Source organism: Gambusia affinis, linkage group LG02, assembly GCF_019740435.1.
Source record: "Gambusia affinis linkage group LG02, SWU_Gaff_1.0, whole genome shotgun sequence".
Classification (NCBI taxonomy): domain Eukaryota; kingdom Metazoa; phylum Chordata; class Actinopteri; order Cyprinodontiformes; family Poeciliidae; genus Gambusia; species Gambusia affinis.
The window spans coordinates 12,615,387-12,637,140 of record NC_057869.1 but is presented as its reverse complement, the minus strand read 5'-3'; the positions used below and the strand labels follow the sequence as shown (position 1 = coordinate 12,637,140).

The window sequence follows — 21,754 nt, the reverse complement described above, 5'->3', positions numbered from 1 at the left end:
GACGAGTGAGTCTCCTGTAACAGCATGAATTTTGTGTCAGTTGGTCACAAGGCAAGATATCTATTTACATTTGTTTCATTGGAGAGTTTGGTTCGAAAATTTGTTGACAGTCCCTAAGTGAACCTCCGAGCGCTTGAGGAGGGAGTGGTAGAGAACGGCTGGCCGAAATTACCGTTCATAAATCGGATCATCCTTGAGCTAGGCGCCGCTCACTCCCACCATGAAAACAACTTCGTTGCGGTAGTTCTAACGGCACAAACGGAGTAACCCACTTTGGTTCGTTTTGGAGCAATATGGAGGATGGTGAACTCTGCATGACCTAGAATTTTTTTTTTAATATTCAGAAACCAAAGCTGCCCAAAAAAAACATTTTAACGGCACAGACGGAGCACTGACCACTCAGACTATTTGCTGGATTTTGTTTTGAGGTGGGAGGGGTGTCAGTTTCACTCAGCTGTTTGAGCTACAGTCTTCTGGCTTTAAAAACATTCGGTGATTTTGTCAAACATGGAAAAGAGAAATGAAAATGTTTCTTTCCCCTGTCAGTTCAGTGCAGCTTCCTGACGATAATGATGAGAACATCCTACCCCTCGCCTTGTGGTTTTGTCCCTCCCTGTGGAAACTGCTATGTGTTAAAATGTTTACCTCCCACTCCCTGCCGGATAGCAAGTTCCAGTAAAGCGCCCCAGAACCTGCGCATCTCTCTTCAGTTTCTGCTCGACGCTTTCTTACTAACTTCCGGTGATTCTAACGGATTGAAAATGCAGCGGAACATCACCAAGTCCCATCTCTTGTTCGTGGCAGTTTTTCTTGGCCTCCTGTAAGTGTTTGACATTTTCTTGATTATTTTTGATGTAGTGATGCAAGAAAAGTACAAAAAGGGGAAGACATAAAGGCTTTCACGAATAAGAAAATTGCGTAGGCCTATTTGATATAAAAGTGTCTTATTTTTGTAGTTCAGCATATCATGCAAAGAAGGAGAAAATTTGCTGCACATATCCGTTAAATCTGGGTGTTAAAGTATAAGAATATTTATTTGTGTGAACGACGGTGTGTCGCGCCATGCCCTCGCCTCATAAATATCCCCCTCCCCCCAAAAAAAGAACTGCGAAATTGTCTCTGAAGAACTTTCGGATCTAATTACAGCGAATCATTTATTAGTTAAACTTAGTTTGTATTTATTTTTAATTTTTAGGCAAATATCCAACCTTTACTCTTTTTATTAGGGGAAATGACACATGAGAAAATATAATTCATCCCGTTATGTCCGAGGATAAAAGAGATCTGCTCCGCTTCAAATTACGCTGCTTAAAGGGTTTTATTTTTTAATTTTTTATTTTTTTTTTAACTAGATCCGAAAGCATCTCTGTAACTGGATGCTTTCGGATCTAGTTACAGCGAATCATTTATTATTTAAAGTAGGTTTGTATTTATTTTAATTTTTAGGCATTTATCCAACCCTTTGCTCTTTTTATTACGGGATTAACACATGAGAAAATATAATTCATCCCGTTATGTCCGGGGTTAAAAGAGAATTGCTCCGCTTCAAATTACGTTGCTTAAAGGGTTTTAATTATTCTTTTGAGTGAAGTTTAATGTGAAGTGTTATCATGTTGTAAAATTGTAAATAGGCTATTATAAGCACCGCCAAGAACGGAAGCTCTACACCGGAATTTCTGGAGCTAAAAAAACAGCAAAAAATTATAAATGTAGAAAATCCAAGCGCATGTGTTGGTATAAGGGAAAAGGGCTGAGTTAGGTTTCCTCCCTGTAAGTGTACGTCTTCAAAATCTAAATATTTGAACTGCTTCCCTGTGGACTAAAGCAGACTCCATTGTTTTGTGTGTTGTACTCTAGTGTCAAAGCAATTATCTGAAGCTGTTACCTAGAAGTGGGTGTGTTCTGCTGTATGCTTTTTCTCCCATTTCTTAATTTTTTATTTTATTTTTAATTTTTATTTTTTTGAATTTTGTAAAACTCTCACATAAGTAACATATGCCCATGAGCTACTTATTTATAGCTGAAGTGAAACTGTGATCCCAGTGAAGTGTTGAAATTAAATTTTATTTAATTTGCAGGCCCTTTGTTTGGGGATTTTTTTTCCTCTCCATTTTCTTTTTACAACATATTAGAAAGAAAACAGAAGCAACACTTTCACCTCTGAATTTAAAGGAGAAAATGTATTTGTGTAAATGTATTCGGTCAGCTTTTTCTATTGCAGAAAAAGCTGACCGAACGTAATTCCTACCGTAGTTTTACTAGCAAAGTATTTTGTGGTACCTACTCGGAAATGGGAAGTGGCTAGATCAACTAACTGTCCATCAGTTGAATTCCATTTGAATATCTACTTTTATGTAATGCTACTTGTGGTAGTGAGTTTTTTTTTTTTTTTTTTTTTTTTTTCCATTATCCTAATCTAAAACCACTCTGTTAGGAGTCTTGTTCTCCACTTATCTGGGGAAAGGTTTAGAGATGTTAAGTTGTTTCTTCTTTCCAGGTAAACATTTCTGTGAAAGGTAAGTGCAGGCAATTAGCAAAGCCTCTGAATCATTAAAATGAGGGATCATTTAAAGTTTTGTAAGATTTAATGGAGAGGTTTGTACTATTAATTCAAGGAAATTCAACTGTGTTCATATTTTGTTAATAGAGATGGCTTTTGATAATGTGGCATTGTGTCATAAACTAGCAAAACATTGTTAAATCTTTTAAATTGTCAAACTCATTTTTACGTTTCTACTGCTTTCTTTGGCAAATATTCAGTACTTCACAACTTTAACTAAGAAAGATTATTATACAGATCATCCTGTGTGGTTCACAGGGAAAAAATGAGATTTTGGAATGCAATATAAGCTTAAGTGTTAAAATCATTTAAAAACCAGTTGAAAAAGAGTTTTATTACAACAAACAGACTACTTCACAATTTGTATGTGTGCGGCTTGCAGTCTCAGTCTGAAAATTTGGGATTTTTTCTACAGTATTCATGTGAACTTTTGGCACCAAAATATGGGAGCTGTCGAGTGCGAGAAGTTAACAAAGTCCAAACCTTGTTAAAAAGAGAGAACAAAACACAGCTTTATTACATCTGGCCAGATGGAGAACCCAGAGAGATCTGAGATCTGACCAGACAAAGGAATCACTTCTCTATATATAGTGTTTAATGCCCTTCGCACACAGACAGGCTGTCATCGCTGATATTCTAAAAAAGCTTATCAGATTAATACACATAGTGAGAAAAATGCAACCTTTAGTTAAAAACCAGTTTCAGGCAGAATATTCTGTGCCTAATAATAATCACTCAGCCGTTGAGTCTGGTCTGTCACTCTGGAGGTATGACAATCATTTACTTATCACACTGGAGCAAAGTTGTGAAGGCTAGAAGAGAAACAATGACTCTGTAAGTCTGAGCAAAATATAATAAACTGATTAAACATTGTAATATTAACATTAAATAAACTTCTAATAAAAGTAAGCATACTGTGAATAATTATTTTATTCCACAGAGCGGTAAAAGACAAGTTTGCACCTTTGACCTTTTTCTTTTAAAAGTGAGGCAAGTTGTTCCTCTTGCATTGTCATGTTCTGTGGGTGTAACTGTCAGATCACTGTTGTCAGTGTTGCTGTTATAGATAGATTGTTTCCAAATATTTTAAATAAGACTGTCATGGATAGTATTCTGTTCATATCAATGGTGGTCAGCACATTACGAACATTTACAGCAATTGAATTAAAAATAGAAACATAATTCTTCCATATCTAATTGGGGAGGTTGAGCCGCCCAGGCTTTTGTGTCGATTTCATTGTCTTCTGACTATGTATCAATCTTTCACCGGTTCATATCCTCTGTTTTGTACCTTTGCATTGCCATCCTAAGACTACTGATAATAAAAAGTGCTCAGTCTTTCATGTAATTTAATTATGTCATTACCTGAACACGATTTCCATTTATTTTAGTGACCCTAGTTTAGATCTTAAAATATGTGAGATGATGCAAATGAAACCAAAATAACTCAAGATTACCTTCTCCAGGTAGACATTATTTACTGGAGATGCATAGTCCATCCATCCATCCATCCATCCATCCATCCATCCATCCATCCATCTTCTTCCGCTTATCCGGGGTCGGGATAAGCGGAACATTTTTTGTTGGCCCCGCCAACAAAAAATCGTCCGGGATTCGTCCGTCAACAAAAAAAGAAGTGTCCTCCTTTTCAGAAACCCAAATCTGGTCTCCCTAACTTAAAACACCAATAAATGTCTGAAGAAACAACGTGTTGACTATAAAAAATAATATATTGGTTTCATTATGTCTTCACAGATTATTTTGCAGCTACCGGTACTTCATCCAGCACTTAACCTTTACCAAGTAAGTACTAAAAACATTAGCTAGCATCACACTTTTTAAAAATATAATTAAACACTGTTAGAGATTTCCACTGAGTCTGTCAATGCCTGACTGTTCAACAAATCTCAGGACCATTTTGTATTTCTTTCATCCATTTCATTTTGTCACGTGATTTGAAAATGTGCTTTTGTTTTCCTTTAAAGCCTTTGCAAGCCAATTGTTTTCCCCGAGAAGGATTTACTTGAATTGGAAGATAAGCTTAATGAGATAAATAACAAGGACAAGGATGGGCAGAGCAGGAAAAGCTGCAGGAAGATTGATGAATCATGGGTAATGGAATCAGGGTAAGAAGCCATTTTTGTTGTACATTGTTGTTCAACACTATTATGGTTTATTATGGCTAAAAAAAATGTGCTAGAGCTTTAAAAACCATATAAAACACCCATCAATCTATTATATATATATCTTCTCATTCTTGCATAGTAAAGGAGCATTTTAGATAAGTTGTAACATGTAAAAATGTAAAAAAAAGAAAAAGAAAAACTTTTGTTAATTGTAAGCTAAAATGAATCTTCTGTCTAAATAGTTATTTTCTAGAGTCATTGGTAGATGTTTTCTCTTTCTCTTTCTAACATTAAATAATCATTTGTCCACGTTTGCATCTAGACCAAATGTAATATTATTCCCTGTTTTTCCTTTTTTATTTATTTTTTGAGTGACAGAGAAGTTTGAAGATTTATAAATTAAATTCTTAATTTGAGCAGGGGGGGGGGGAGTATCATACTTTTCTCTCAATATGAACTCCTGGAATGGACCTCAGTTTATTTTAGGGATTTTGATTTCACTGTCAGATATTTACAAATATTGCTGTTATTAAATCTGTCTTTATAAGGATTTCAGTAACATTTTTTGATGATATGTGTATAATTAAAAACAAAGCAAGCATGGACAAAACAAATCGTGTGAGGTTCAAAAGATGAATGGTGACTTTGTTATTATTCAGAGTTACTAAAACAAAACAACTAACAATGATCTCAATGTGATATAAAATATAATCTAGAAGACACAACATACCAAAATGTAAGAATAAATCTCATTTAGTGCATATTACCAAGCCTGAGAGCTTAATTTGAATTTTTGTAGGTATTCGGTTTTATTGTGTGGACATACCATACCATACCATACCAACTTTATTTATGAAGCACGTTATATACCAACAGGACCAAAGTGCTGTACACAATCAAAAGATACAATGCAATTATAGGGGAACAGGAGGATGTGTAAGAATGTAACAGACAGAGAGGGGCAAGGCCATTAAGAGCTTTAAAAACAAATAAAAGGATTTTAAAATGAATCCTAAACTGTACTGGTGACCAATATAAGGAAGCTAAAATAGGGGAAATATGGTCATATTTTTGTGTACCTGTTAAAAGTCGTGCAGCAGCATTTTATACCCTCTGAAGCTGGGAAATATATAAATCACTGACTCGTATATAAAGTGCATTACAGTAATCCAGCTGTGTGGTCACAAATGCATGGATCACTGTTTCGAAGTGCTGTCTGGAAAGAATAGGTTTTAGTTTGGCTAGCTGCCTTAAGTGGAAAAAGCTGGATTTTACAACGGCTCTGTGTGGTTTAAGACCAGCATCCCTCTTAACCAAGGGCGTAGGTTTGGTCTAAATTTTGGTGGGACCTTACAACCTACTGACCTACCCCTAGCCCCCCCACCCCATCCCCTGCACCGACCATTTTTGACCAGTAGTAACCTGGTTTGTATTCACACTAGCTTAACTTAATTTAAGACTAACACTTCAAATGCCATATTTACTGAGATAATTTCACAGTATATTACATATCTGAGAACTAACACCTGACCTGGAGCCCTGAAGCTCCAGCCACCTCTCCATCGTTCTGCTCTGCCCCTTGTTCTGTTGTCTGAGCATCCTATGTGAAAAAATATTACATAATTAACAGACCTATTCTACGTCACATTCAGTGCTGACCTTACTAAACACCGGACTTTACAATAAATGCGTTGCGTGATAGATATCTAACTTATGGGTCCACTTACTGTACTTACAGCCGAGGTAGCGAAATAACTTCTAATGTCTGTCGTCCTTTTCTTTTTTGGTGGCGACATGGTCTCGGAGACTCATAATAAATGTCAAACTCAGAAGAAGACGCGTTCACTTTCAGCACCATGGACCAAGCTTCCGTTCCGTGTGTGGCCAAGAACGTAGATCCACGTTCTTTGAGCCAATAGCGGCATGGGTCGTCATAGTTCATAACAGCGAATTTTAAAATGAATGCTACCACTGCGTAGTATATTGAAATATTAAACTAATCAATGTAGATTTTTGTTTATTTATCTTGTTTTTGTTAAAAAATACAATTTTTTTTTTTAATTAATAAGGCAAAAATTGGTCGGGACTATTTTATATCCCTTGAATATTGGTCGTGACTCCATACCCAAATCTACGCCCATGCTCTTAACCCCTAAATTTATAATAACCGGCTTGACATACTGGGCCAAAGAGCCAAGATTGGTCAGGGAATCTACAGTGGATCTGCCAAAAATCCCTACCTCTGTCTTATCTTCATTATGTTTCAAGAAATTTAGGGCCACCCAGGCCTTCAAATCTTCCAGACAAAAAAAGAGACCGAAGAGAAGTGGAGTCTGCGTTCTTTAGTGGTAAATATATCTATGTGTCATCTGCATCACAATGAAAAGCAATCCCATATTTTCTAAAAACAGAGCCAAGAGGAAGGAGGTACAACAAGAAAAGAAATGGGCCTAGAACTGAGCCCTGTGGGACAACACACGACAGAGAAGCAGAGGGGCACCTATGGGCATCAAGACAGACACAAAAAGTACACTTGGCCACATAAGACTTAAATCAATCCAGAGCTATGTGACCGAAGCCCACCCACTGTTCTAAACGGGAAATTAAAATGCCTTGATCAACTGTATCAAAGGCAGCTGATAAATCCAACAGCACCAAAACAACACAGTCACCAGAATCAGTTGCTAAAAGTATATCATTAAAAACTTTTAAAGGAGCTGACTCTGTGCTATGAGATGGTTTAAAACCGGACTGAAAAACCTCTAATATATTATGTACATTAAGATAAGCTAATTATAGACTACCTTGTCAAGAATTTTTAAAATAAAAGGCAGCTTGGCGATAGGTCTATAATTCGCCAGAACAGTAGGATCCAAAATTGGTTTCTAAAAGTAGAGGCTGCAGAGCTGCATGGACAGGAACAATGCCTTTGATATAAATGCCTCCTTCCTCTTAGAAAACATATCCGCCAAGATAAGGCGGATATGTTTTCTTTGTTCTCAGACCCAGATGGAAAAAAAGAAACTAAACTAAATGACCCACTTTATAATGTGGGTCATAATTGTAGTTTTTAGAAATCGGTTCACAGTTTAAGATGCAGAAATGAAGAATAAAAACACACAGGGTGAATAAGTGATATTCACCCTGTGGAAATCTGCACCAGCAGCACTTTTGGGTTGTTTTTTTTTTTTAGCTTAATTGACTTTGTTCAACAGTTAGCAGATCTGCAACATAATGCTAGGTCTTATGAAAAGAGTCTTTATTGTGGTAAGATCACACCAGATATTGAATGCAACTGAGGTTCTTTCTGAGAACAGTATTTTGCTATCTCTAGCTGCGTTATTCTTTTAATTTTTCAGCTTCAAACATTATATTTCGTCCGCCCCAGTTGTTCAAATAGAAAGAAGTGTTCCTAAAATAACAGCATAAGGCTAGAGAGCTTCCTGGAGTGAGAGCAGCCTTTGTTCTGTTGCAAGGAATCTTATCAAGTTAATGATCCAGGATCCCAGCAAACCCTGGGATCCTGGAGGAAGAGGAAATGCTCCCAGTCTGAGGTGTTCTGGTTGAGTTGTCCCAAGTCAACATGTAAGATGTCAAAATAAGCTTTACAAAGGAAGGATGTGAGACCTTTGAACCAGCAGGACAATTATAAACAGCCTATACACCACGTTTTAGTGACTTAAACCAGTGTTTCCCAATTCCAGTCCTTGGGGGCCCCCCTGCCTGCATGTTTTAGATGTGTCTCTATACCAGAACAGCTGATTCAAATGATTGCATGACATCTTTTGCAGCCACCAAGTACTGCAGGAGAATGTTAATCACCCAAAGATTCATCCAGGTGTGTGGCAGAAGGGAAACACCTAAAACATGCAGGCAGGGGGGCCCCGAGGACTGGAATTGGGAAACACTGACTTAAACCCTTAAATTAATGTTTGCTGAATCTGTTTTCCTGTGTTCACTGGTTTTACTGGCATGTTATCAAGAGTTTTAGTCAGTGGAGTTCACTTACCACATTTGTCTCATCTAGTTATATTTGAGCAAAGTACTTTCTTTTTAAAATTGACAGGTTTGAGTTTAGCAATCTTTTAGTAACCCCTGTAGTGTTTTAGCACAGAGTTGTAGCCATGTTTAATTTTAAAATTATAGGAACAACAGTGTTTCTGCCCGGTCACTTTAAAGTAGTTTGTAGTGACACTAGGTTGTCAAAATTATTACTGGTCAAACATGATAACAAATAAATGCAACATTTTATTTCTCCACTGTAATGAATAAAGAAAACCCATTGAAGTCTAAAAACACCACGTGTCTCATTGAGCACAGTTTTAGGAAATGTCCCATTTTCAGATAGCTGACATTTATCTGACATTAAATTACTTATAATTGATTAAATAATAAAGATTTACTCTCTAAGTTCATCTTTTATGATTTATAAAATGTCCTGCATGTACAACTTCTGTCCTTCAAAATAAAATGCTGAAGCTGATTTCTCTTTTTCTTCTCCAGACTAAAATACGAACAGCCACAGGCGCTGACTGGGTAAGCCATCACAACCTATTTGATTCTACTGTGTATATATGCTCCAATGTGAAACTACCCTGTGGTCATTTTTGTTTATAAATGCATTTCCCTTTGTTCCCAAGACGGACAGATGTAAATGCTGTGACAAACTGGAATGCTCCTCTCGTCTGGGAAAGGACCTTTGACCCCGTGGTTATTGATTCAATCTATAAGAAAATGGACCCAAGAATAGCTGTGGTGGTTTTTGCTGTTGGCAAGTATGTAAACAGAATATGTTGTGGAAAAAGACACTTTACTAGGTTGCTATTTCTTTTCTGTATTGCTTGTTTGTTTTTCTCACTAATTGAAGGCCTTTGTTGTTTGCTTCCACCAACCAGATACACTCGTTTTCTACAGAAATTTATTGAGTCAGGAGAAAAGCATTTCTTTGTTGGCTTCAATGTCACTTACTACGTTCACACAGACAGAAAGGATGAAGTCCCCAAGGTGAGTTGCTTGTATTTTTGTCCTTAGCCCTGCAACACTGTGATTGTGAAAAGCACTTTAATACCTCTTTGAAAACAGATTTGATCAGCCAAATTTCTTTTTTTAAAAGAGGTCAATTAAGCAAACAACTTTTACTGACTACAGACAATATAATCAATTTATTGCTGCTCCACTTTTAAAAGTTGAATTCTACTTTGAGTCAATGTTAGTTGAATTTTTGATAGAACCGAAACAGCTTTTTTTTTTTTACAATTATTTATGCTCTCGTTGTCTAATTTTAGAGATTCTTTGATTATCTGAAACATAAAAGTGCAACAAAGTAAGCATCTTAAAATTGAGAAGTGGTAAATATGTTTTCATGTCAACACTCTTTGTTCAGACTTGACTCTCATCTGATTACTGTTTGTAAAAATGGTATTGCTTAAAATAAAAGAGGCCATGGGGATGGACACAGATTCAGAAAAGGAAGAGACAGCAGCTATGAAAAATAAAGTAAATATTATAAAATATTATAGTTTTATGCTAGATTGTATTGGTTCATGTTTTGGATTAGAAAGTTCAAGAGTCATAAAAACCTTTGCAACATCCTGTGTAGTTTGCTGATGAAACTGCTGGTGATATATGTCTAAATTACCAAGAACGAAAATGCTGTCACTTCTCACTAAATGCTGAAATAATACCTTGAGCTCATTTTCACAAGCAAAACCTGTTCCAAGAAAATTGATAGTTTGGCAGCAGGAAGAACTGCAAGCTAAGAAATCACCTGCATGCTAAGAAAATTCCAGGAAAGAAATTTCCGTTTCTGAAATCTGAAACTTTCCTTCTAATAGAAAGATGTCCTCCTTGGACTCTGACAAAGGCAATGATTGTTTTGCTTTCAATATTGTTTTTCTAAAAATAAATATTATTCTAGTTTATTTATATTTTTGCCTTACACTTATAAAATGCATAAATCTGGAATTTCTCAATCTTTTTTCATGTAAGTTAGAGTGTTCCAATCTGTATTTTACCAATTTGCATGTTCAATTTTTACAACTATTTCTTTAAAAGCAAAAAAAAAACTCATAAAAATAACATAGCTGGGCTTTGTTGTAGGGATTTGAGGACTATTGTTATCATCTAAAAACAGGAAAGAAAAAAAGATGTAAGTGAACTTGCCATTTATTATGTTGGCATGGAAAAATTCTAGACCATAAAAAAATGAGGAAATCCCCATTAATTATGAGTCATTTACTGTACATCCAGGAACTGTGACTGGCTATAACATCTCAGATGTATTAAATAAAAGAGAATGTGTTGAGATTCGTTTGATTAAAAAATTGGAAGATAATTTTCATGAAGGTATTTGATACAACGGATTCACAAAAAGGAACAGGACAGGTTACGACACACCTGTGACTTCTTTCTTTTACTCCTTTCTGAGAACTGAAACAAAAACATATCTGGCGGCATGGTTTACAGCAGGGAGTGGGCAATCCTGGTCCCCGAGGGCCAGTGTCCTGCAACGTTTAGATGTATCTCTACTTCAACACACCTGAGTCAAATAACGAGGTCATTAGCAGGACTCTGGGGAACCTGACTGCACTTGGGAGGTGATTCAGCTGTTGGATTCAGGTGTGTTGGACCAGGGAGACATATAAGAGTTGCAGGACACCGGCCCTCCAGGACCAGGAGTGCCCACCCCTGGTTTACACTAATGGAAACCTTCTTAATTTTATTCATAAAGCAAGTTAGAAGTGTCTCGGTGCAAGCTATTTAAGTTTGGTAGCCATACTAAGTAGAAAAAGCACCTTAGAGTAAGATAAATCAGTACAATATAAAATGCCTGAACCGCTTCCATGATTTTTTTTTTTTTTTTTATGGAACTGTATGGCAGTGGCTTAAATATGTCAGCGGATGCCACCAGAATGTTAGATTTGTTCTTTGAGTTGTGGAGGTTGATAAAGTGTGTCCGTTGAAGAACGGAGACACCCAGATGTGTGAAACACACCCTGTGAAACTCTACAGAACAGCTTTCCGCCGAAAGCCAGATCTAAAAAAGACTCGCCTCAACCCTGCATGCAGAGTGATGTAGTTGTGAGTACGTTTTGAAGTAACTCTGCTAACATTTTAGTAGCACAAGCCTAGGAGTTGAGGGCTTGACTGATATCAAAGGCTAACCTCTTTAGCCTTTGGCAAGAGTTGATTTGTGCTGCAGCTCTCTCCTAGTCAGTCCTAGTTTTATTTTTAAAATCAGTAGTAGCAATAGTTTTTTTTTTAATTATTAAAACTAATCAATCAATCAAATTTTATTTGTATAGCACATTTCAGCAGCAAGGCATTTCAAAGTGCTTTACATCAAATCAAACACAGAAACGCAATGCAACATAGAGTCAATAAGTAAGTAGCTAATGCCACTAGCTACTTAGCAGACTGTTTTCTCAGGCAAAACTACGCTGCAGGTGCATTTCATTTAAACAAAATATCAGATGTTACAGTTGCAGCGCATGTTGTGGGCACATCTGTTCAGCTCTTTGCTCTGACTCGAGCTGCAGCTCACGCCCTGTGAAACTCTGAACTGTGAAATTAAGACTTGTGGTTTATTCACCACTTCAAGTTGGTGAAATTACTTTTAGAACAGGTTGATTATTTTGTAATGAGATTTTATGGCTTACTCTAGAGGTTTTCTGCCATGTGCCGACATTTTCTGAGAGACTGTTTTATGGGGCGGGGGGAATCAGCAGTCATAATGAAATCATCAGATTAATTCATGCTTCATAAGTGTAGAAAGCAAATAAATCAACAAAAGAAGTAGGCATTGTGTAGACAGATCCAGAAGCTTACAAAATAAACAATTTATAGACAGTTAACTCAGATTAATAAATAATGATGACACAGGTGAGTGCCTAGAAATAGTAAGAGAACTGAAAGTAAGTTGGGGGTTGGCCTTGCAACCTCCTGATTTTTGAACAGGAAGTAAAGCCACAAGGGGAAACCCCCTCACTCAAAACTTACATTTATGAAACATACTGAATACAAACAGAACAAAAGGTCAACTAATAAACCAGGCTATTTATTGATACAACACGTAGTTTGTTGATTTAAATTCTAAATTTGTGGTTGAAGGAGGCACAAAATGAAGAACGTGGGAAGCAGGCGCAGATCTTTTTTTGTCAAACTGAGCTACAAGAATTGAGAGTTCAATAAAAAAAAAAAAATCATATTAAAAACTATCTGCCAAGTCTAAGTAGTTAAAGTGGAGCAAAAGTATCATCGTTTGTTTTTTTGTTTTGTATGTTTTATGCTTGTTTTGTTTCCATTTTTTTAAGTGCTGTTGCAGCATTTCAGCCTTTCAATATGGAGAAGCCCATGTGCCACGACAACACTGCTCTAACAAAACAGCATATATATCAAAACTTATGTTTGATATCAGATATTTAATCAGCTTTGTAGGTGTTTATCATTCAACCAATGCTGCTTTTGTATTTATATATATATTTCTTTCTTTCTTTATATTTATATATATATTTCTTTTCAAACCGATTTTAAAAAACAGAAAAACATGTGCATACATTCCCAAAAACAAAATAATTTGTTTACTACACTTTTCTGTTTGAAGTGAACACTTACTTAATCCTACCCCTTATCTCAATTTAATTAAATATATTACCTACTGACACAATAATTATCGAAAATTGGTAATTAAAGCCATAAAATTTATTATATTCTAAAGAGCCAACAATAAATCATATTACACAGTAAAAATGATTACAAACTAACTCTCATGAGACATGAAAATATACAGATAATACTAATATTAGCAATAACATTTGCAAATAACAACATGGCATACAGCTAATGGTTTTTTTGTATTAACTTTTAAACTGATTGATGTTTGGGCATTGTTTTAGTTCCATACTGAGTTTGTTCCATTGTTTGACGCCCAGTTTGAATGTTTTTGGTGGTGTTGTTTGTAATGAATTGAGTTTTTTGTTTGATTTTTCAGCTTTCTCTGGGTGAAGGCAGGAAGGTGACAGTCGAGGCCGTCCCAAGTGCAAACCGCTGGCAGGATGTGGTGCTGGGAAGGATGAAATGGGCGACCATCACCATTGAAAAGAAGGTAAAAAGTCAGACACAAAGAATTGTCCAAGAAAGACAGCTAGTTGTTTGTTTTTTTTTATGAAGCCGTGGAAACTAAATGGATGGACAGATTTATAGTAAAAAGTGGAGTAAATATTAGGCAAAGGCTGGCAAATGCACAGTATTCCAATATCCAAGGACACCTCATAAATATTAGTTTTCCATCTGTCAATTACTTAATGATAACTATTCTGGGGGTTTTTTTCAATACACAGTCAGATTCCTATCCTGCAATCAGTCCTCCTTGCATATACGTTCACTTTCAATAACTTAAAATATGCATTCTGATGAGGCTCATTTACCAGATAAGCAGGTAAAGAAACTTTTCATTAAGCCCACATTTCAGTAGTTTTGTTGTTGTTGTTCATATAAGTGGAAAAGCATCATAATTAGCAGAAATAAAAGCTTTCAAACATCAGTTTCTGTGTAAATAATTAGGAGTGAGAAAAGATAAACCAGCCGTGATTTACGTAATTTTGGAAGATCTGCAATCGCATGAAACCGATCTTATTCACCACTTTTATCAACGTTCTCAAATGTCTGAGAATCAGCCACTGTTTACTTTTGCTCTGCGGTGAGAGAGAGCTGACACGTCTGCAGTCAACAACTTAACAACTTTCTCTCTGTAATTATCAACTTTTCAGACAAAAGTAAAAGAATATCGGTCAAAACAGAATCGTCAGGCTTTTTAAAGATCCCTGTAAATAATCTATGAAGTGTTTCAGTCGGTGACAGAGTTGCTGAAATACAGGAATGTTTGAATAATATTATAATCTTTTGAATATGACTCTATAGATCAAAATAGTTAGAACTATATATAGAATTATATATATATCTCCCTGACTACACGCCACAATGCTAAATAGATGTAAGCAAACATTTGCTTTCATGTTTGACTTCACTAAATGCCTTTTGGTGTTTTGTGATGTCAAAAGGAGGGAATTCAAAAGAATTTCCTCCTTTTTTTTTTTTTTTTTTTGCACTCAAAGGGGAAAACATCCTAAGAGTCACCAACAGCAAAAGCTTCACTCATGTTGGCTTTGCTTAAAGCGCTTTCATTTAAGCAGCATTTAAAATCCATCCAGCCTCTAATGTACTTCACACAATGCGGAAAACAAAAAACTAAACACAGAAAAATAGTTGGATGAAAGGGAGTGAAAATCTTTATACATATAATTTGAATGTACGGTTTTTAATTATTTGCTCAGTAGCATAATTTACTTTCCTCTCTGCGGTGCCTTTGTTTCACTGCCTCATCTGCTGCTCCTGCTGGGCAGAGTGCCAACCAAACACCTGTTCTAACTACATAACACTGTCCTGGTGGTTTGGCTCCTTTCTGAGAGGACAGAGTGAAAGTACTAAATCTATAGACGGTGTGAAATTTCCCCACCTAAACAAATTAACTCCTCCAAACTAAATAATTCAGGTGCCTCCCAAACCTCCGGCAGTTATTTCAAATTGACCGTGGCGATGTTTGAGCTTAATGCTTCAGGCAATTTGACTATTCAAATTGCTACTTCACATTCTAGAAATAAACGGCAGCTTCACAAACATCATCCATTACAATGTGATCTAGCATTGTAATGTTTTGTTAATGCTTCCGTTACGTTACGTCTACTTTCAGATCCTTAAAGAGGCGGATTATCTGTTCATGATGGACATAGACAGCGAGTTCCGTTCCCGGTTTGGAGCCGAGGCCCTCAGTCGTCTTTCAGCTGTACTTCACCGGGGATACTACAAGGTAGCCTCACATAATGTTTGCTCTAAGGGATGTAAATTAAGATGAGAGACATTCAGTCTCTTTGTGCCATACATGCTGCTTCTACCTGTCATTTTCAGTTCATCACATATAATATTCAAAGCCTCTCATGCTGACCTGTTTTATCCACACAGGCGACGCCAAGGGACAGTTTTCCTTATGAGCGTCGACCTCAGTCCAAAGCCTTTATTCCTGCTGGGGAAGGAGACTACTACTACACTGCAGCGGTGTGGGGTGGATACCTGGAGGACATGTACAAGCTAGTCAAGTAATTAAACTACAAAAAGCCTTCGCCTTTAAAATCATCTCTATCCAGACAGAGGTGTTGATGGACCTTACCAGAGGGGCCGCTTTTCATTGGCTGATGCACATTCTACGTGGTCACGTGGGTGGCCGTCTCACAAACACACGCTTCTCGTTAGCTAAGTACAGCATGATAGCAGTTCTGATACAACTTCTACACCTTGAAGCCTGTCTGCTACACAGTCTTATGTTAGCTAAACAGATCAATATGCAACGTGTACTGTATCTGACACACACTAAAGATTTTATTTTAGCAGAAAAGGCTTTGGACTAAACTGTTACTCGTGTTAGCCTCTCTAGCACCAAGTACAGCTAGTAAATCAACCATCGCTGTGTTCAGGGAAGCGCTGTTTAATAATCCAGAAATAAATATCAAGCCTGGAAACTTGATATCGTAACGGACTGAATGTTTTGTTTTTAACGTAATCTTTGCTCGTCTTGCGGGGGCGCAGGCGGTTGCCACGGTAACAGGTGTGCTTAAACCACAAAAAGAGAGAGAGTAAAAAGGTACGAGTGGTTTTGAGTTGATCACCTGTTCGGGTTATTTTACTTTTGTTTACCTTTGCTGTGGCGCATTACAGCCGCTGTAGTTTCTAAAGGCTGGACTAATTACGTCGTTCGTTTGTGACGGTCGCATCGTCATTCATAACAAACATCAAATAGAAAAAATATATTTCATAAACTTTTAACAAACAAATGGCGTCTTTACCTTAACAGAGCTCTTTGGTTCCTCTTATCAGTCTGTAGCTTCTCATATTGAGGTCATCAAACCAAATTTCAGATCTACCGTAACTGACTGACTGACACCTGCTGGCCTCAGGTTTGCAACCAGCTTGTGACTGAAAAACCAGTAACCTCCTCCCAGATGATGACATGAACTTGTTATTTCCTCTGTCTATTGTAGTACTGTAGCTGATATATTGTGAAAATCCGGTAGAAATGATGCACTAATGGAGTCATGTTTACATAGAAACAAAGCGCTACGAGGCTTTGCTTGTGAGACTTGCGGTCACGTGGGTCGGTTGTGGGCGGAGCTTGGTAAGGTCCATTCAGTTTTTAAGGCTTGAGGCTTGACTTGGATCAAGTAAACTTCATCTTGACTGATCAGGACTTGAGCAAGGATATGTAAACTCACTGCAGCTCTGACAGCCCATGCACAAAATGGTTATGCTTTATTGTGAAAGGCTGACTGAAATATTAACCAGTTCATGGAGTACTTATGGCTCATAACAACAAGCTCATGTAAACCGTACCTTCATAAAAATGCCTACACATCGCTGGATAAACTAAGAAATTTCACAAATAAAATAAAAATAACTTACCTAAATCTAACTGCTTCATAATACACTGTAAAACATTTGAAGGTGCTTTAACTACTGTTTGATCATTTAATTTAAGTCAAGAAGAAAGTTGTTTTGGTTTTGACTCAGAAATTAAAGTTCATTAAGTTGATTTAACAACAAGAGACAAGTGGTCTAAACATTGTTTTTTTTTTGTTTTTTTTAAGTTTATTAATCTTGAATTGTGAGTTTTAACGTAATACTGTAATTTAAACCAAATAATTATTTTACAATGTGCAAGAAAAAAAATCTGCCCTCACCTAGTTAGAGCACACATTTCTCTATTCACTCACCTTATCAAGTTAGTGTATAAATGATTTAAATTCTTGTTTCAAATTGCCTGAACAAAATTTCTGATTTGATAATGAATTTTATTAAACATCACAATGAATTCTGATGAAAACATTTAGTGTGAACAGGAACCTCAAGCTTTAAAATCAACATTTGCCTTAATAAATCACAAGTCAGATCAACGTAACGCATTTCCATCTCAGGTTACCAAAACATGCCGCAAAGCATTCTGGGAAATAGTTCCTACTCCTCTCTTTTTCTGGTTTTTTAAGTGTCAACCTAAAATCTCTAGTTTATTCAGCTCTTAATAAAAAGTTAACACAACTTACTACTTCAAATTTATCTTTCACAAATTCACACGTTTAGGTTCAAAATCTGAAACTCGCTACATTTATTTGACCTCAACAGTAGAAGGTAGTTGACACAACTAAATGCGGCTTAAATGTTTTACAGTGTATAAGTACTTCTGAAAAATGACACAAAAGCATTTCTTGTAATCTTCATTCATAAACTTGATATTCTCTCACATTTATTCTGGAAACATGTTTATATTATAGGCTTGACAAAAAGTAAGCTCAAAAGTTGTTCATTATGTGAAAACAATTATTATTTATGCCAGAGACACATAACTAACAGTTTTATTAATAACTAGAGCGAGTCTTATTATTCAGATTAAAAGTACATTTTGAACATAGCAACCTTTGACATTTTACATTTCTGTTTTAACAATCTTTTTTAATGTTTCGATGTAAACTTAAATGTCATGTTTTATTGTTTGCTGGAAGTGTTAAACGTTTGGCAGCAGGATTTGTGTTTTGATTTCTGCTCTTTTACCAGGTACTGTTACGAAATGTCAGAGGAGGATGCCAAAAACAAGATCGAAGCTGTTTGGCAGGAGGAGAGTCATCTCAACAGGTACAATACGACACAACATTAAACTAAAATATCTAAACAGAAAAATACTTACAGTGTGTATTTGTATGTCCTTCTTCATTGCAGGTACCTGTTGACCAACAAACCGACCAAGGTGCTGTCTCCAGAATACCTGTGGTCTGACTATGATAAAGTATCGCCTGACATTAAAGTCGTAAGGGTCTCCCAGTTGATTAAGAACTATGCAGAGGTTCGTCCAAATGGTGGACACTGATGCTCAAACTTCAGGAGATGGACTCAGGTTCTGCTCACTTTGCCTCTTTGTAGTTTTGGTGTTTGGGTTTAGATCAGTGGCTCCCAACCCCCGGGCTGTTGCGAGTTTTAGGTCTGGTTCACACGACGTGATTTAAGAATTGACGGCCGATTTTCCAATCTTCTGTGACCACAGAGCCGATAAAAGTCCAACAGGTTCGATCGGTTCGTGAGTCCAGCCACACGGCAGGAGCAACACACCACATCCCGATTCCAGAAGAAAATCCAGTAAAGCCCCCAACATACCATACGTGAATTTAGAATAAACAAACACGGATGACGATGTAGAACCAGTAGTGACAGTTTGTGGACTCAATTTAAGTGACAAAAAACGTAACAAAAAGAAAAAGCGTTTGATAAAAGATGGCGGGAGCAGCTGCGCTATTTGTTGCTCTATGATTTGGAGGTGAGTTATGTTTTTTGTAGTTAATATTTTTAACTGAATAAACATAACCACACATATAAAAATGACCTTTTCAAAAATGACCGCGTTCTCGCTCCCAGTCAGGGAAAAACCCCACAGGCTGTGGTAATCAGGCCAAGATAATGTTGAATTTTTTTTTTTTTTTAAAACAACTTAAAGTGCACAAACACTTTTTTTGGCTCCCCTTTTAAAAATGTAATTCAAAAAACTTCTTTCAGTGAAAATACATCCTGTACTATACATGTGTTTTGCGTTTGTGTGGATTTAATGGATTTTAAAAAAATGCTATAGTATCTTTAAAAGGAATTGTCATTTATTATAAATTTTTCAGGTGATCACATCTGTTTTAGGACTCCAGACAATTGATCAACATTGTTTACAGAATATTGATGTTATATAACAAGATATTCCTATTGGCAAATGGATTTTCTTTTGAATTAATTACATTTTAAACCATTTTGAAAAGGAAATTATTCCTTTGAAGAAACCTCCTTGAATCAACAATCAGATGTTTATTTTATTTTGCCCATTGGTTTTACAGATTCTCCCACAGAAATAAAACATAAATAAATGACGACTTGTAATCATCTCTACCACAGCAGCCAAAAAGTGTAGAAAATGCAGGATGTTAAAGTACTTAAAATTACATTGTGCACACTACTGCCCCTTTCAAAAAGCTCTGGAAGACAACCTCATTATTTTACCACATTAGTGCCTGTTGATAAATCATTTTAAAGAGGCAGTATATATAAAACCAACATATTATAATGTTATTCCCTCACCAAAACCATAGCTGGAGTGCTGCTTTGATTTTTTTTTTCACACATTTGAAATCTTTTAGTTTCCCCTGGCGGCCATTTTAGATGCAACAACTCCTCCACTCAGCTCCTGCAGACTAGCCACCAGCAATTAGCAAACACCTGATGGAACTGCACATCTGCTGAGCTCATTACCCTAGCTACTTATACGTGCACTGTTGGTAAAAGCATTAATATTGTTTTGTTTTGCTGACATACTGAAGGAGTGTCAGAAGGAGCAGGGGTTTCTTAAAGAGACAGATGCCCAATTTTAAGGCATTCAAATTTGAAGAATTTGTCTGTAGTCATGTGTCTTTTTAGTCATTTTTATAACAACTCCAGGTAACATAGTTACTTTATTGCGCTGTAAAATGACACAATGTGCCTGGAATATACATAATACTGCCTCTTTTACAAGCTCTTTTTAATTTCTGATAAAAAGATTTTTAAAGATCATGTTTTCTATTTGAGACTTTTTTTTTATTGTGGTAAAACTGCTTTTCTTTCCTATATGGATCTCAGGAATATTTTTATAAAGGCAAAAATCAGTTTAAAAAACACATAATCACATATCAAACTAAGAGTAGAAAACATATTAGAGATGTTCGGTGTGTTACAGTGAAGCGCAGAGCCCTTTTTAGAGATGCTATTTTAATTTTAAAATTTTAGATTTTGTAGGAGCTAAAATGAATTTGAAGTGGAACATTGTGTTTAAGGTTTTGTGTTTACTTGTGGGTTTTAGATTCACGGGATGCGAGTGCTGATTGTTCTTTATGTGTGTGGAGATTTGTTTGTTTTTTTCTGGAAGCTGCACTTTTGATGTCTTTGTTATGGTTGCTTTGTTTTATCAGTATTTTTATTAATAAGGAAAATAAAATTTAAATCTATGAAGGATTTCTTGTGTCTAAAGAATGAATCCTACAAATGAATATTTTGGGCTGAATTATTTTTCCAAAATTCTTTCAATTATCTTGTAACTTGAAAGATAAATGATAATAAAATAATCCCTAAATTTTCTGCTTATTGTTTAAAGAGGCTTTGGGAAGGTCAATTGTTTTGTTTAGTCAACAAAAGCTTTTCTGGGGATTTGTTGTTTTGTGAAAACTATTTGTTTCAGATTACCAAACAAATGTTACAGTTAGACAAAGATGAGTTGAAAGAGTTTTCAGATGCAGCAATCCAAACCATTTAGTCTTATGTAAAAAGTTAATTTCTCAACTTGTTGAAATAACTCTTTAAACGTATTTGTCGGAAACTTGAGTGAGTTTTCTAACCACAACGTTGTTTCCAGTTGCAGGCGAAGGATAGATGAACACAAATCTATTACAAAACCAAGAATACAAATCAATTTAAATATTCTAAAGCTCTCAGTAAATGCCATGCTGCTTTTAATGCACTTTTCTCTTCAGTCTGCTCTTGCGGAGATTTGCCAGCGAGCGACGACCGCCACTTCCACTACATCCGGCAATCATCAGATTACAGGCCGGCACATTATGGAGCAGTGACCTCAAACTGCGCCGTAGCCTATATCACTCTCAGATAATCATGGCCAGGTGTCCCTGAACAAGATAAAAACAGGCGTCCTTTTCACTCCTTTTCACTTTTATTCTCTTGTAGATTATCTGTCATGTTTGAGATCATTACCTTTTACTCTCCAATCTCACACTAGTTTCAGGAAAACCCACTTAATATTGTACATTTAAAAAAAAACACCAGCAACAATAAAAAAATATATTTTTATTGCACAACTTATCAAAAATCTTAAAAATTGCTAACAAATGAGATCTTCTGAAACATTAATACCTTTAGTCTTGACTGCAATTTGCAGGCCCCAACATTGAAAATG

General features: G+C 36.2%; 1 protein-coding gene across 1 annotated transcript; it reads left to right on the top strand.

The window, feature by feature from the left end:
• The first annotated feature begins 73 nt into the window (after positions 1–73).
• LOC122842601 (globoside alpha-1,3-N-acetylgalactosaminyltransferase 1-like) lies at positions 74–20,802 on the top strand. The gene is made up of 11 exons (XM_044136633.1): positions 74–820; positions 4,316–4,363; positions 4,546–4,686; positions 9,190–9,222; positions 9,327–9,461; positions 9,582–9,690; positions 13,676–13,789; positions 15,434–15,550; positions 15,703–15,836; positions 18,340–18,417; positions 18,502–20,802. The coding sequence occupies exons 1-11, from the start codon at positions 570–572 to the stop codon at positions 18,647–18,649; spliced, it is 1,308 nt and encodes a 435-aa protein (XP_043992568.1). The 5' UTR covers positions 74–569; the 3' UTR covers positions 18,650–20,802.
• Positions 20,803–21,754: the final 952 nt, after the last annotated feature.

Excerpts from the sequence above, each read along its gene's own strand:
- LOC122842601 (XM_044136633.1), top strand. The coding sequence starts at position 570 with ATGATGAGAACATCCTACCCCTCGCCTTGTGGTTTTGTCCCTCCCTGT. Across the intron at positions 9,462-9,581 it reads GTGGTTTTTGCTGTTGGCAA|ATACACTCGTTTTCTACAGA; the intron begins GTATGTAAACAG and ends TCCACCAACCAG. Across the intron at positions 15,837-18,339 it reads GACATGTACAAGCTAGTCAA|GTACTGTTACGAAATGTCAG; the intron begins GTAATTAAACTA and ends CTCTTTTACCAG.